The sequence below is a fragment of the Furipterus horrens genome, unplaced genomic scaffold (genome assembly GCF_987537825.1).
Source record: "Furipterus horrens unplaced genomic scaffold, mFurHor1.1.pri manual_scaffold_6, whole genome shotgun sequence".
Lineage (NCBI taxonomy): Eukaryota > Metazoa > Chordata > Mammalia > Chiroptera > Furipteridae > Furipterus > Furipterus horrens.
In genome coordinates this window covers 84,784,824-84,796,732 of record NW_028327176.1, presented here as the reverse complement: position 1 = coordinate 84,796,732, position 11,909 = coordinate 84,784,824, and the positions used below count along the sequence as shown (strand labels likewise).

The 11,909-nt window shown below is 49.6% G+C and overlaps 2 protein-coding genes across 4 annotated transcripts in view; both read left to right on the top strand.

Moving 5' to 3' along the window:
• Positions 1-4,409: 4,409 nt before the first annotated feature.
• On the top strand, positions 4,410-5,892 carry IER3 (immediate early response 3). Its single transcript, XM_090282041.1, has 2 exons — positions 4,410-4,924; positions 5,029-5,892. The coding sequence occupies exons 1-2, from the start codon at positions 4,454-4,456 to the stop codon at positions 5,287-5,289; spliced, it is 732 nt and encodes a 243-aa protein (XP_090138167.1). The 5' UTR covers positions 4,410-4,453; the 3' UTR covers positions 5,290-5,892.
• Positions 5,893-6,161: 269 nt separating this feature from the next.
• FLOT1 (flotillin 1) overlaps positions 6,162-11,909 on the top strand; it is a 30,057-nt gene continuing 24,309 nt past the window's right edge. The window contains exons 1-8 of one of the 3 annotated variants that reach the window (XM_090282040.1): positions 6,162-6,257; positions 6,757-6,813; positions 7,107-7,182; positions 7,267-7,357; positions 7,584-7,727; positions 7,862-7,981; positions 8,070-8,165; positions 8,380-8,532. In XM_090282040.1, coding sequence (XP_090138166.1) covers positions 6,771-6,813; positions 7,107-7,182; positions 7,267-7,357; positions 7,584-7,727; positions 7,862-7,981; positions 8,070-8,165; positions 8,380-8,532 — 723 coding nt within the window. In that variant the 5' untranslated portion in view covers positions 6,162-6,257; positions 6,757-6,770. Of the gene's footprint in view, positions 6,302-6,326; positions 6,429-6,756; positions 6,814-7,106; positions 7,183-7,266; positions 7,358-7,583; positions 7,728-7,861; positions 7,982-8,069; positions 8,166-8,379; positions 8,533-11,909 lie in introns of those variants that run through there. The other 2 variants (XM_090282039.1, XM_090282038.1) reach the window with 2 other exon arrangements.

Here is an 11,909-nt window from a genome sequence, read left to right as displayed (position 1 = left end):
AGTGACATCGTATCTGTCTCCTCCCGTGTTGAATCGACATCTTGCGATGACGCTGAAGCTACAGAGCCTGGGCAGGGTAATATGGAGGGTCTGCTGTTGCCCATGCAGCAGACCCCCCCTCTCTTCGCAGCTGAAGGATCCAAGGGAAAGACGGAGTCAATACAGCTTGGGTTCAGGTGCGCCGCAGGAGTTGCCGGTGTTGACTATAACGTCAAACCGCCTTAGGGACTCCGGCTCCGGATTTTCTGTCGGGGTTTACTCCCTTAGCCTTTCCCCTGAAGAGGTATGCCGCAAGGCAGCGGAGGTTTTTTGGAGTCAGAGTTTTCCTTCTCTGATGTACCCTGACTGGAAGATCAAACCAGCGACACTTAGCTCGCAGGCCGACGCTCAATCCACTGAGCTAAACCAGCCAGGGCATTTTCCTAGGATTCCGTCGTCGTCGGCGGCGGCAGCCGTCCGTCTCGAGAGACGATGGTGTAGCTTCTTAAGAGTCTATCTGCACCGCCGAGAATGGCTGTGCAGTCCGACTCGAGAGTGACACGGTATCTGTCTCCTCCCGTGTTGAATCGACATCTTGCGATGACGCTGGAGTGTCCTCTCCAGTGAAGCTGAAGCTACAGAGCCTGGGCAGGGTGATATGGAGGGTCTGCTGTTGCCCATGCAGCAGACCCCCCCTCTCTTCGCAGCTGAAGGGTCCAAGGGAAAGACGGAGTCAATACAGCTTGGCTTCAGGTGCGCCGCAGGAGTTGCCGGTGTTGACTACAACGTCAAACCGCCTTAGGGACTCCGGCTCCGGATTTTCTGTCGGGGTTTACTCCCTTAGCCTTTCCCCTGAAGAGGTATGCCGCAAGGCAGCGGAGGTTTTTTGGAGTCAGAGTTTTCCTTCTCTGTTTCCTAGGATTAGGGCAGTGAGAACTGGTCCAGCTACAGATCTCAGCCCCCGGCCCTTTCTGTCCTTAACTCAGCCCTCAGCCCACACTGCGGAACTCCCCCCACCCTCACTGGCTTAATGATTCACTCTCCACCTTTCCCTAGCTTCCTGTGTAGAGGGCTGGGGTGTGTAGGGGCAGAGCCCTGAGTCTCTGAGGATAGCAGGAATGGAAATGGCATTGGTTAAGAGGCAATGAACGGCAAGCTCTCAGGTTCTCTGCTTCTTATTTTTTTTTGTCCCATTCTGGCCTTGCCACAAAGAAATGTATGTCTGTGCCAGAAGGACAGTGAAAATAACTAGGCCCAGCTGGATATCTTGATTCCGGAAGTGGGAGGTAGCAGCCAGACAAGAACCTGACATCCTCCCTTCATTCCCCTCCCCTGCCTAGTGTGCACTCCTGATCTAGGGTGCCACCCCACTCTCTGACACCCCAAATTTATGTCTGTGAGCACATGGGCTGGTCCACACATGTCAGTAGTCATGCATTTATGTTGGGCATTGTGTAGTGGATACATTGCCTTGGAATAAGCGTTAGGAAGGTGTGTTGGCTCATTGTGTTTGGTTATAGATGTAAGGATGATGGCAAATGTGAAAGGCAGGTGTGGGAGAAGGATGTGTCTTTGTAGAAGAGGTCTGTTTTATGACTGTCAGGAAGAAATGTGTAATGCTGAAAGGGTCTCATGTGTTTAGACTGTAGTGAGCATAAAGTAATGTCACATACAGTCCTAGGAAGCAATTGTATATACAGCAGTAAAGTATTGATTTCTAGTCCAGTTGTGGGGCTGTCCACTTATTTGCATCCCCACACAATCTTGGTTGAGAAATGTCCTTAGGTGTCCCTTGTTTGGTGTCTGTGTAAGAATTGTTCCAGCTTTTCTTAAGATGCTGTCAATGTGGAGTTTGAAGGAATGTATTGATGTCTCAAAAGTTTGGAGTGACCCAACCACTGTGTGTATTTTCAGTTCTGCATTTTCATCTTTTATTTATCAAGATTACTGAGCAGCCCTGGCTGGTACGGCTCAGTGGATTAAACACTGGCCTATGAACCAAAAGGTTGCTGGTTCGATTCCTGATCAGGGCACGTGCCTAGGTTGTAATGGGCCAGGTCCCTGGTTAGGGATGTGCGTGAGGCAACCAATCAATGTTTCTCTCACACATGGATGTTTCTCTCCCTTTCTCCCTCTCTTCCCCTCTCTCTAAAAATAAATAAATAAAATCTTTTAAAAAAATATTATAGTAACTACTGCATGCAAGGCACTGTGCTGCATTCTATAGCAGACACAAAGACTCGTGGCACAGTGTTTAATGGGAGAGGTCAGACATATACTCATCATGTCCCAAGGCATCATAGAATCTACTATAAAGATCTGAGCCCAACATTTCAAATCTCTGGAGTCAGCTTTGCTCCCTCCATTCTCTGCTGTCAGCACCCCCATTCTCCATGCTCCCTGACACTAATGAGACCCATCTTAACCATTAAATTCTGGTGATTGCATGCTAAGATTATGTCTTAAAGCCACTCCTCCTCTTTGTCCCTCTGTCATGGTCTGTTTCAGGCCCTTGTTACCATCTACTTGGACCACTTCAACAGCCTCCTGCCCTGCCTCAGTGTCTCCCCACCCAGGGCATGCTCCTCACCTGCTCAGTTTCTGACTTCAATTGTCCTCTTATGTCAACCTGTGCCCCACAAGCTCCACAGTATGGTCACACCCAGATTCCTGAGCTGGCAACTAAGCTGTCCCCACACCACCCAACTCTTTCCCACCCCTGTGGCTTCCCATTACTCCCTTATAGGAACTCACTCTGGGATTGCTTTCTTTGTGGTTCCCCAAACACATGCGGTATTTTTCCAGCTCAAGGCTGACTCCATGCTCTTTCTCACAGTCATCTTCCACATCTGACTCTGTGGCAGCCCACCCACTGTTCAAGGTCATCTCACATGCCACTCTTCCAGGAAGTCTTGCCAAATTGATTAGTGAACACAAGCTTTTTAAAAATAGATTTTATTTATCTATTTATTTATTTATTTAGAGAGGGGGAAGAGAAGGACAAAGAGAGGGAGAGAAACATCATTGTGAAAGAGAAACATCAATCAGCTGCCTCTCATATGCACCCCGACAGAACCCAAAATCCAGGCATGTGCCCTGACCCGGAACTGAACCAGTGACCTTCTGCTTTGCAAAACTATGCCCAACCAACTAAGACCCACCAGTCAGGGCTGAACATTAGTCTTTTGGTGTCCCCTTACACTGACTTCCAGTTTCTTAGAACTCTCAAGGAGATCTGAGCAGGCCCAACCTGAGTTGCCCGCTGTATCTAGCTTGCCTCACTCAGCAGCACTTACACTGAAAGCAACCTCAGCCCTCTCAACAGTACTTTTAACAGGGTTCCTGGCACCAGTGAATGCCCAATGGATGTGTTCATGAGCAGCTGTCTCTAAGGCACTTATGAAAATGTGTCAATTCTGTCTTGAGTTATTACCATTACCACAACATTTGCATGATGCTTCATACTTTAAAATGTACTTCACATGAATTTTGTTATTTGATCAACACAACAAGGGGCAAATCTGGAAGACTGCTAATCACCTGCCTTTGTATTTATTGATCCTCTGCCCCAGCTTTGTATGAACATCCAAGTGGGTAAGTGTTGAGTTGTCCTTGTGTAGTCTTCACCTTCGCTCTGTGTGGCTGTGTGCGTATATGTGATTATGCATGCTGAAGGAAGCAGAGTATGCTACCCCAGAATGTGCCACTTTGCATGTGGATTGCTTTGAGCTGAAGGCCATCAAGACCCAACAGACACAGGAAAAGCTTTTGACCTCTCCCTTAATTGCCTAAATTAATTTATTTGGAGCCCGTACCAGGAAGAGAGCTATTACCAGAGTGGTTTTTTTTTTTTTTTATCTGAAAGACATGCCTGCTTAGCAGGGCAAACATCTGACTGCCAAGCATCTGCTTTCCCATCTTCTCTGCATTGCCCTGCTTCCCGGTGAACCCGCAGCTCCCACTCCTTAGGATGGCACGGAAGCCTCAGTCACTTGAGCACCTTTGAATCTCAGGTCCTCGAGGGCTCCCACTAAGTATGTAATTAAATTTGTTTTTCTGCTGTTAACGTCTTACGTCAATTTAATTATTAGACCAGCCAAAGAAACTAGAGGGGAAGAAAGGAAAAATTTTCCACCCTTCTAGCATGGGGGCTGTGAGTGTGTCTGTGAATGTTTGTATGTGTGTTTCCTGTCTGCTCAGGCCTGCAGGGTTGGATCTATGTGTGCTAATGAGTTCATTTTTCTTTCTGTACTTGGCTATTTTTATAATGACTTTCCTCTTGGGTGTGTGTTTTCTATGTGTATCTACAAGCCTCTGAATATACCTGGGTAACTGTGGTTCCTTGACTTTGCTGGGTCAGTATTGTAGCAGGATGGCTACAATACATAATGTATATTCTACTGCTTCCCCAGAGATGAGGCCTGTGGCTGAGCCATCTCCTAAAGCTGTCTGTGGGCCATTCTCCAGCTGCCACATGTCCCGACATGTGCCTGCAGCCTGGAATCTCGCCCAGCTCCACTCACAACTCACACGCAACATACACTTCGGCAACTACAGCTGCACCGGCCAAGTCTCCATACCCCTCCCCTTGCTTAATGGTCGGAATTTCCAGCGGGCTCTAGCCCGGAACTCGCAGCGGGGTGGAGTCCAGAAGGGCCCGCCCAGTTCTGAGCTGCACAAAACTAGCTTGGGAAGGCTGCGGGACGCATTCGTCATTGCTCTCTGCTCCGCTGCCATGTGTCACTCTCGTAGTTCCCTCCCCACCATGACCATTCTGGGGGCTCCAACTCCGGTACCTTCCACTAGCCCGGGACCCCGGCGGGGATCGGGTCCTGAGATCTTCACTTTTGACCCTCTCCCAGAGCTCGCGGTGGCCCCTACCACGCGCACCAGCGCCTCCCGCGGGCACCGAAAGCGCAGCCGTAGGGTCCTCTACCCACGAGTGGTGAGTATCGCGGTGGTGGGTGGTCAGGGGGACAGGCGGGGGGGAGGGGGATGGCTGGACTTCGGGGCCCTGAGTGACCTGTTCCCTCTGTTATGTCCTCTCAGGTCCGGCGCCAGCTGCCTGCGGAGGACCCGAACCCTGCCAAAAGGCTCCTCTTTATCCTGCTCACCATAGTCTTCTGCCAGATCCTGATGGCTGAAGAAGGTGTGCCAGCGCCCTTGGCCCCGGAGGACGCCCCCAGCGCCTCGTCCCCCGCGCCAACCCATGCGACCCCAGCCGTCGAGCAACTTAATCTGACGGTAGAGCCCTCGGACTATGCTCTGGACCTCAGCACTTTTCTCCAGCAACAACCAGCCGCTTTCTAACCATGATTCTCCACACTCCCCAACAAGAAATCTGAAAAAGCGAAGAAACACCAGGTGTATCTGGTGTGTGAGAGAGTATCCCAAACTGGGACTCACGCACAAGGCAACTCGCATTCAACACTGCACGGGAGCCGCCGGCCGGCGCCAGAATGGGACATGCAGGAACACGCTGGGCCAGGCCGGGCTGGGGAGAAGGGCGGTGTTACCTTAAGACCCATTTCTCCTAATTAATATTTATACGTATTTATGTTTGTCCCCTAGGTGATAGAGGGATGTATTAATATTTATTTAATTTATACGAGGGTGCTAGATGTGCCCGTTACTACACATACAGGTCTCTATACTGAGCTTGGTGGGATTGGTGGATAGCGCCCTGGCTGCCGATCAAGGCCCGTGGTGGGTCCTCCAGCATCTCAACCCCCTGGGTCCACTCTGCACGGCTTCGGCGGACCATTGACTATAAGGTCCTTGGTCTTCGGTCTCCTCGAAGTTGCTTCCAAGGGGTGGCTACGTGGTGAAGGGTAGGAGCTGTTAGGAGGCGGCTGAGGGGTCGCCCGGTATGTTCTGTGAACACAAATAAACTTAATTTACTGTTGGCAGTCATTTGAGAGTATCTTTGCTAGCGGTGATTCCGCGCTTTGGACGCCAAGGGTGGAAGGCCACAGCCCCTCTTTCCTGATCACTGAACCCAGCATCCGGTGACCAGATGCATACGTTCGTTGCCCAGTCTGCGGTTTTTCCAGTTGTGCCCGCAGCGCATAGCCAAAATGAGGCAACGTCCCCCGCCCAGGCGCCAAGCCTATGGAGGTCACGTCATGCGCCCGGGGCGGAGCAAGGAGTGGTCGGGCGGTGAGGGTTGGGTAAAGCAGGACTCACAGCTCGTGCTGGGCTGCCGCGTACAAGGGAAGGGCAGGCAGGGTTCGGAGCGGGGCCTGCCGGGAGCGAGGGGCGGGCCAAGCACGGCCTAGGTTGGGTCACCGCCGGGGCGGGGTTGTATTGCCACAGCCCCAGGGTACGGTTTGGTGGGTGGGTGGGTCCCCCTCCCCCGCACGGCAGCGGGTTGGGCTTCCAGGACGGTTGTGTGCAAGTGGCCACGACTGTGCTCCCAGGTTCCCCTACCGCCCCCCTCAACCAGGAAGGTAGGAGTGGGAAAGGAGATGGAGTGCGGCTGCGGAGGACCGGGGAGGGAGAGCGGGCCTCTAGGCTCCGGAAAGGTTTATCAGATCAGGGAGAAGCTGTGCTCACTGCAGGCGGGGTCTCAGGCAGTGGCTGTAAGCTGGCTAGAGGGAGTCGCTGGGGGTCTGATGGATTTCACAGGGGAAAGGCTTAACGGACCCTTGGGTGCACAAGGGACTGGGCGGTGGTGGCTGCAAGATGGGCGGGACTGACGGGAAAGGAAAACAGTCACTCCTGTGGACTCCACAGCGCCCCACCCCCTTCCCAAAGGCTTTCTTTCCTCTCTTCCAGCTCCCGCTTGAGCCATGTTTTTCACCTGTGGCCCGAATGAGGCCATGGTGGTCTCCGGTAAGTATAGTTCTCTCCTCAGACCCCAAAGCACCTTGAAGCCTGGCCTCTGCCCTTAACCCTCTCCGATCTCCGCAGCGCTATCCATCCCTCCCGCCCTGTCCCACCCCAGCCCCGCTCCAGGCTTCAAGCTTGTGATTTCTAGACGCTATCCTTGCCAGGCCCAGACTGCCTCCCCTCCGGGTCCCAGATTTCCCCGTGGGGATTGTCCTCCCTCCTTCCCCCAGTTCTATAGTCCATATTCCAAAGCTTTACCCCTGCCACCACAAGCTCACTGACCCTTCACCTTGCAGGTTTCTGCCGGAGCCCCCCAGTCATGGTGGCTGGGGGTCGAGTCTTTGTTCTGCCCTGCATCCAGCAGATCCAGAGGTGGGTAAGAAGAGAACCAGGGAAGGGGATCCTAGTTTTCTCTCCTTTCTCTTTTTCTCACTGTCTACTCTTTTTTTTTTCTAGGATCTCTCTCAACACATTGACCCTCAATGTCAAGAGTGAAAAGGTTTACACTCGCCACGGGGTCCCCATCTCAGTCACTGGCATTGCCCAGGTGAGGCTTTTAGAGCCTTTCCCCCAGAGTCCACTCACCTATCACTTTCTCTGTCCCCAGACTTTAGGGATCTTGTGACCGTGGCCTTCCCAGCCTCTGCCTACAGAGAAATTCTCTCTGTTAGTCTCACCTTCTCCAGGGTACTTGACTCTCTTCTCTCTCCCTGCTTCCTCCCTGGCTTCCTGAGACCTCCACCTAATCCTTCCCACCCTTCCTGTGGCTACAGGTGAAAATCCAGGGGCAGAACAAAGAAATGTTGGCCGCCGCCTGCCAGATGTTCCTGGGAAAGACTGAGGCTGAGATTGCCCAAATTGCACTGGAGACACTGGAGGGCCACCAGAGGGCTATCATGGCCCACATGACTGTGGAGGTGGGCCTGACAGCAGGGAAACATCTGGAAGGGATTCCAGAGGGGGGTCCTGAGGACTGAACTAGTTTGTAGGAGACAGTGGCCAGAGGGTCTGAGAGCTTAAGTTCCTGCTTACCACCATCTCATTATCCTAGGAAATCTATAAGGACAGGCAGAAATTCTCAGAGCAGGTTTTCAAAGTGGCTTCCTCAGACCTCGTGAACATGGGCATCAGCGTGGTCAGCTACACTCTGAAGGACATTCACGATGATCAGGTAAACATGGACAGTTGATCCTCTCTGTTTCCCTGCTCCCTCCTCTTAAACGCTCCCAAGGACTCCAGTTTCTGCATCTCTCCCACAGGACTATTTACACTCCTTAGGAAAGGCTCGAACTGCTCAAGTCCAAAAAGATGCTCGGATTGGAGAAGCGGAAGCCAAGAGAGATGCTGGGATTCGAGTGAGAGAGATGGGGATCACTTGTACCCTGTGGGCTTATGGGGATCTTGGTGGGAGGGGCACCACTGACTGGGGTCCAGTGGGAATGGGTTAGCAGAGGAAATAGATGAGACCAGGGCTGGGGCAAAGGCAGGGAAGCCTGGTGTGGAGCAGGCTCTCCCCCTGAGGCCTTCACCTCCTGGCTCTGACTCCCTACCTGGTCTCTGTATGGAAAGGAAGCCAAAGCCAAGCAGGAGAAGGTGTCTGCTCAATACCTGAGTGAAATCGAGATGGCCAAAGCACAAAGGGACTACGAGCTGAAGAAGGCTGCATATGACATTGAGGTCAACACCCGCCGAGCACAGGCAGACCTGGCCTATCAGCTTCAGGTAAGAGCCACAACACTGGGCAGGTGGCTAGGCCGGACCTTGCCCCTGCACCATTCCTCTCAGGCTATCACTCTCTCATATTCTAACTCTGATCCCTGTATCTTACTCTCCATTTCCTACCCAACTCCTCCATATGAGGAAGACTCAACCCTTTGAGTGCCATGTGTAATTTGAAATTTGGATCAACATGAGAAAAAATTATATCAATATATAATCTGAGGTACAAAAAAAGAGAACAAAACATAAAATACAAATCATTCCATTGTTATTTACATTTATAGCCATCGAAAAAAGAGTCGCTGTGAGCAATGCTGGCACTTTTGGGAAAATTTGTCAGCAATGCTCACAGAGACGTTGGCACTCAAAGGGTTAAAAGACCTAAACATTTCAGCTAAAAAGAAAAGGAAAGGTCAGAAAGATATGTGATCAGTAGGGCTAGTCATGTGTTTGGAACAGGTTGTGCCCTGTACAGTGGCACCTGGATGTGAGTCCCCATTTGCACAGGGCAGCCCTGGTGATCAAAGATGGGTGTGAGGAATTAAAACACAGAGTTGAGCTTTGAATCCTGAAAAGTGAGGTATGGGCAGCTCTGGGTATTACAAGGAGATACAGTCAGTCATCATCATTTGCTGATTCTGTACTGAAAATAGGCCTACTTGCTAAAATTTATTGGTAACTCCAAAATCAGTACTTGCAGCACTTTTATGGTCATTTGCAGACATGCAAAGAGAGGCAAAAATCTGAGTTACCTGGTGTACAGTTCCCACTTGAGGTTGAGCAAGATGTTCTGTCTTCTTTCGACTGTTATACTATAAACAATGTTGTCTTCATAGTATATTTCTTGCCACATTTTTCATATGTTTGTGTTCTTTGTTGGTGATTTCACTGTTTAAAATAGCCCCTAAGCATAGTGCTGAGGTGCTGTCTAGTTTTCCTCAGTGCAAGGAGGCTGTGACGTGCTGTATGGAGGAAATACATGTGTTAGATGAGCTTCATTCAGGCAGCAGTTATAGTGCTGTTGGCTGTAAGTTTATTAATAATAAGCCAACAATATTTATTACATAAGGTGACTTTAAACAGAAACACACATAAAACAAGGTTATATATTGACCTGCCGATAAAATGTTGTGACCTGAGACTCGCAGGAACCTAATCCCATATTTCCCCTAGGAACAAAATAAATATTTGCTAATTCATTTTTTTAAGTATATTTTATTGATTATACTGTTACCATTGTCCCACGTATTTTCCCTTTGCTCCCCTCCACCCAGTACCCCCCCTTAGTTCATGTCCATGTGTCATGCATATAAGTTCTTCGGCTTCACCCTTTTCTGTCTGTCAAGTCTGTGAGCATCGTTATCACCAGTATTATGAACTCTGTGTCTATTAGGTTGGCTGTCTCCTCCTTGCTTAGTTCTCCCACTGGAACCTTGATCTCCTCCCTCTTTTGGGCCATACTTCTCTGTCTGCTCAACTTGCCAACCTCCTGTGTTTGCCTCTGTGTCTTAGGTAGAGCTGTCACACCTGTTACATTATAAAGGATGACTCTTAGGTATTCATTGGTGCCCTGCGACTCATTTCACTACGTTGTCACACACTGTGTGGGGGAGGGGTCCGAGACGGAACAGTGGTGCTTGCTCAGCACTTGTCCCTTTTTCAAGGACTTCTCCCGCTTCCCGTTTGGGACTGGTGCCCCTCTAGCTGTTGCTCTGGTTATAGCTCCCAGGGTGGGTGGGTTTACGGATGCCCTAGGACTGCGGGGGCCCTCTAAATGGACTCTCTTGAGAGACGGGCAGTTTCTTCTGCCACTCCAACTCCCACTGGTTTTCACAGTCGGAAGCGATGAGGTTGCATTTTCCCTGGCACTGGAGCTGTGAGCTAGGGTTGGTATTGCTCCTCAGGCTCCAGCCCAGGTGTCCCTCCGACTTTTATCATGTGTGACTGCACTTTCTGCCAGCCAACCACAGTACTGTCTTGCTGCCACCGCCACCACACCATGTCCTTTCTGCCCCAGTTCCACCCCTCCTACCTGTCTGGGCATTTCTTATTTATATCTTTGTTGGACTCCCATGCAGTTCAATTTTCTGGTAGTTCTAGTTGTTTGTAGTTTTGAGGTAGTTGTATTCCTTCTTATGGTTTTGGAGGGAGGCGAAGTGTGTCTCCCTACACCTCCATCTTGGCCAGCAGTCTCAGTATTTGCTAATTCAGTGTTCATGGCTACTTTATAGAACAAAACTCCATGAATAAGAAAAATCAACTGTACTTTGAGACCTTTACCCAAAGAATAACAATATTATGAAATTCACTTCTGCCGAGAGTTGGTGCAGGCTAAAAGCATAATGAGGTATAAAACATCTTTAGTTGTGCAGATAAATTCGTGGCTTGTGCTTTGCTACTTGAAGTGAGGTCTGCCTACCACCACCAGCACCAGCAGCAACTCTGGAGTGTTTGTTAAAAATACAAAGTCTCAGGCTCCAGACCAGACTGAATCAGAATCTACACTTTAACAAACTCCCTAGGTGATTGATGCATACATTGGAGTTTGAGAAGCAGTAACAGAGTGGATACCACTAGCATGAGTGGAACTATGGATAAGGTCCCTGACCCTCTAAACATGGCTTTCTTTGCCTGCAAGTTAACAGATTGGGCTGGTTTGGGCTCTATTTAACTTTTCTCAGTTCCTCATTTTCTGCCAGGTTTTGTGTTAGGTAATCAGGAAATAATTCAGTCAACTAATATCTGTGAAGTGCCTACTATGTGCTAGACATTGTTTTGGAGGTTAAGACGTAAGTATAAGAGACAGAAAAGGTTCCTGCTCTCATTGAACTTACAGTATAACACAGAACACAGCTAACAAGCAAATCAGTGAACTTCACAGGCTCTTAAGTACCTTGCTTAAGTGCTATTAAGCAAATAAACAGGGATGTGAAAGCAGTGGGGTTTACTATATTAGGTCAGGGGTGGTCTGAGAAAGCTGCTGTGAGTAAATGATATATGAAATAAAACCTCAAGACAGGAAAGAACCAGCAATATAAAAGAGTTGTGGGACAAGAGTATTCTAAATCAGGGATGTTCAGATAGAACTTATAATGATGAAAATGTTCTGTATTTTACTGTGATGTTGAGCACTTGAAGTGTGGCTAGTGAAATTGTGATTGAGGAACTGAATTTTAAATCTTATTTAATATAAATGAATTCAAATTTAAATAGCTGTATGTGGCTAGTAGGGGGGACCAGCACGTGCAAAGGCCCTGAGATAGGAAAGAGCTTGGTGCATCCCAGAAACAGAAAGGTTGTTTCTGGTCTGGTGTAGCTAATGTGCTGTAAGGAGTGGCAGGCAAGGCCAGGTCACATAGGGTTCAGGTGGCCATGATGGA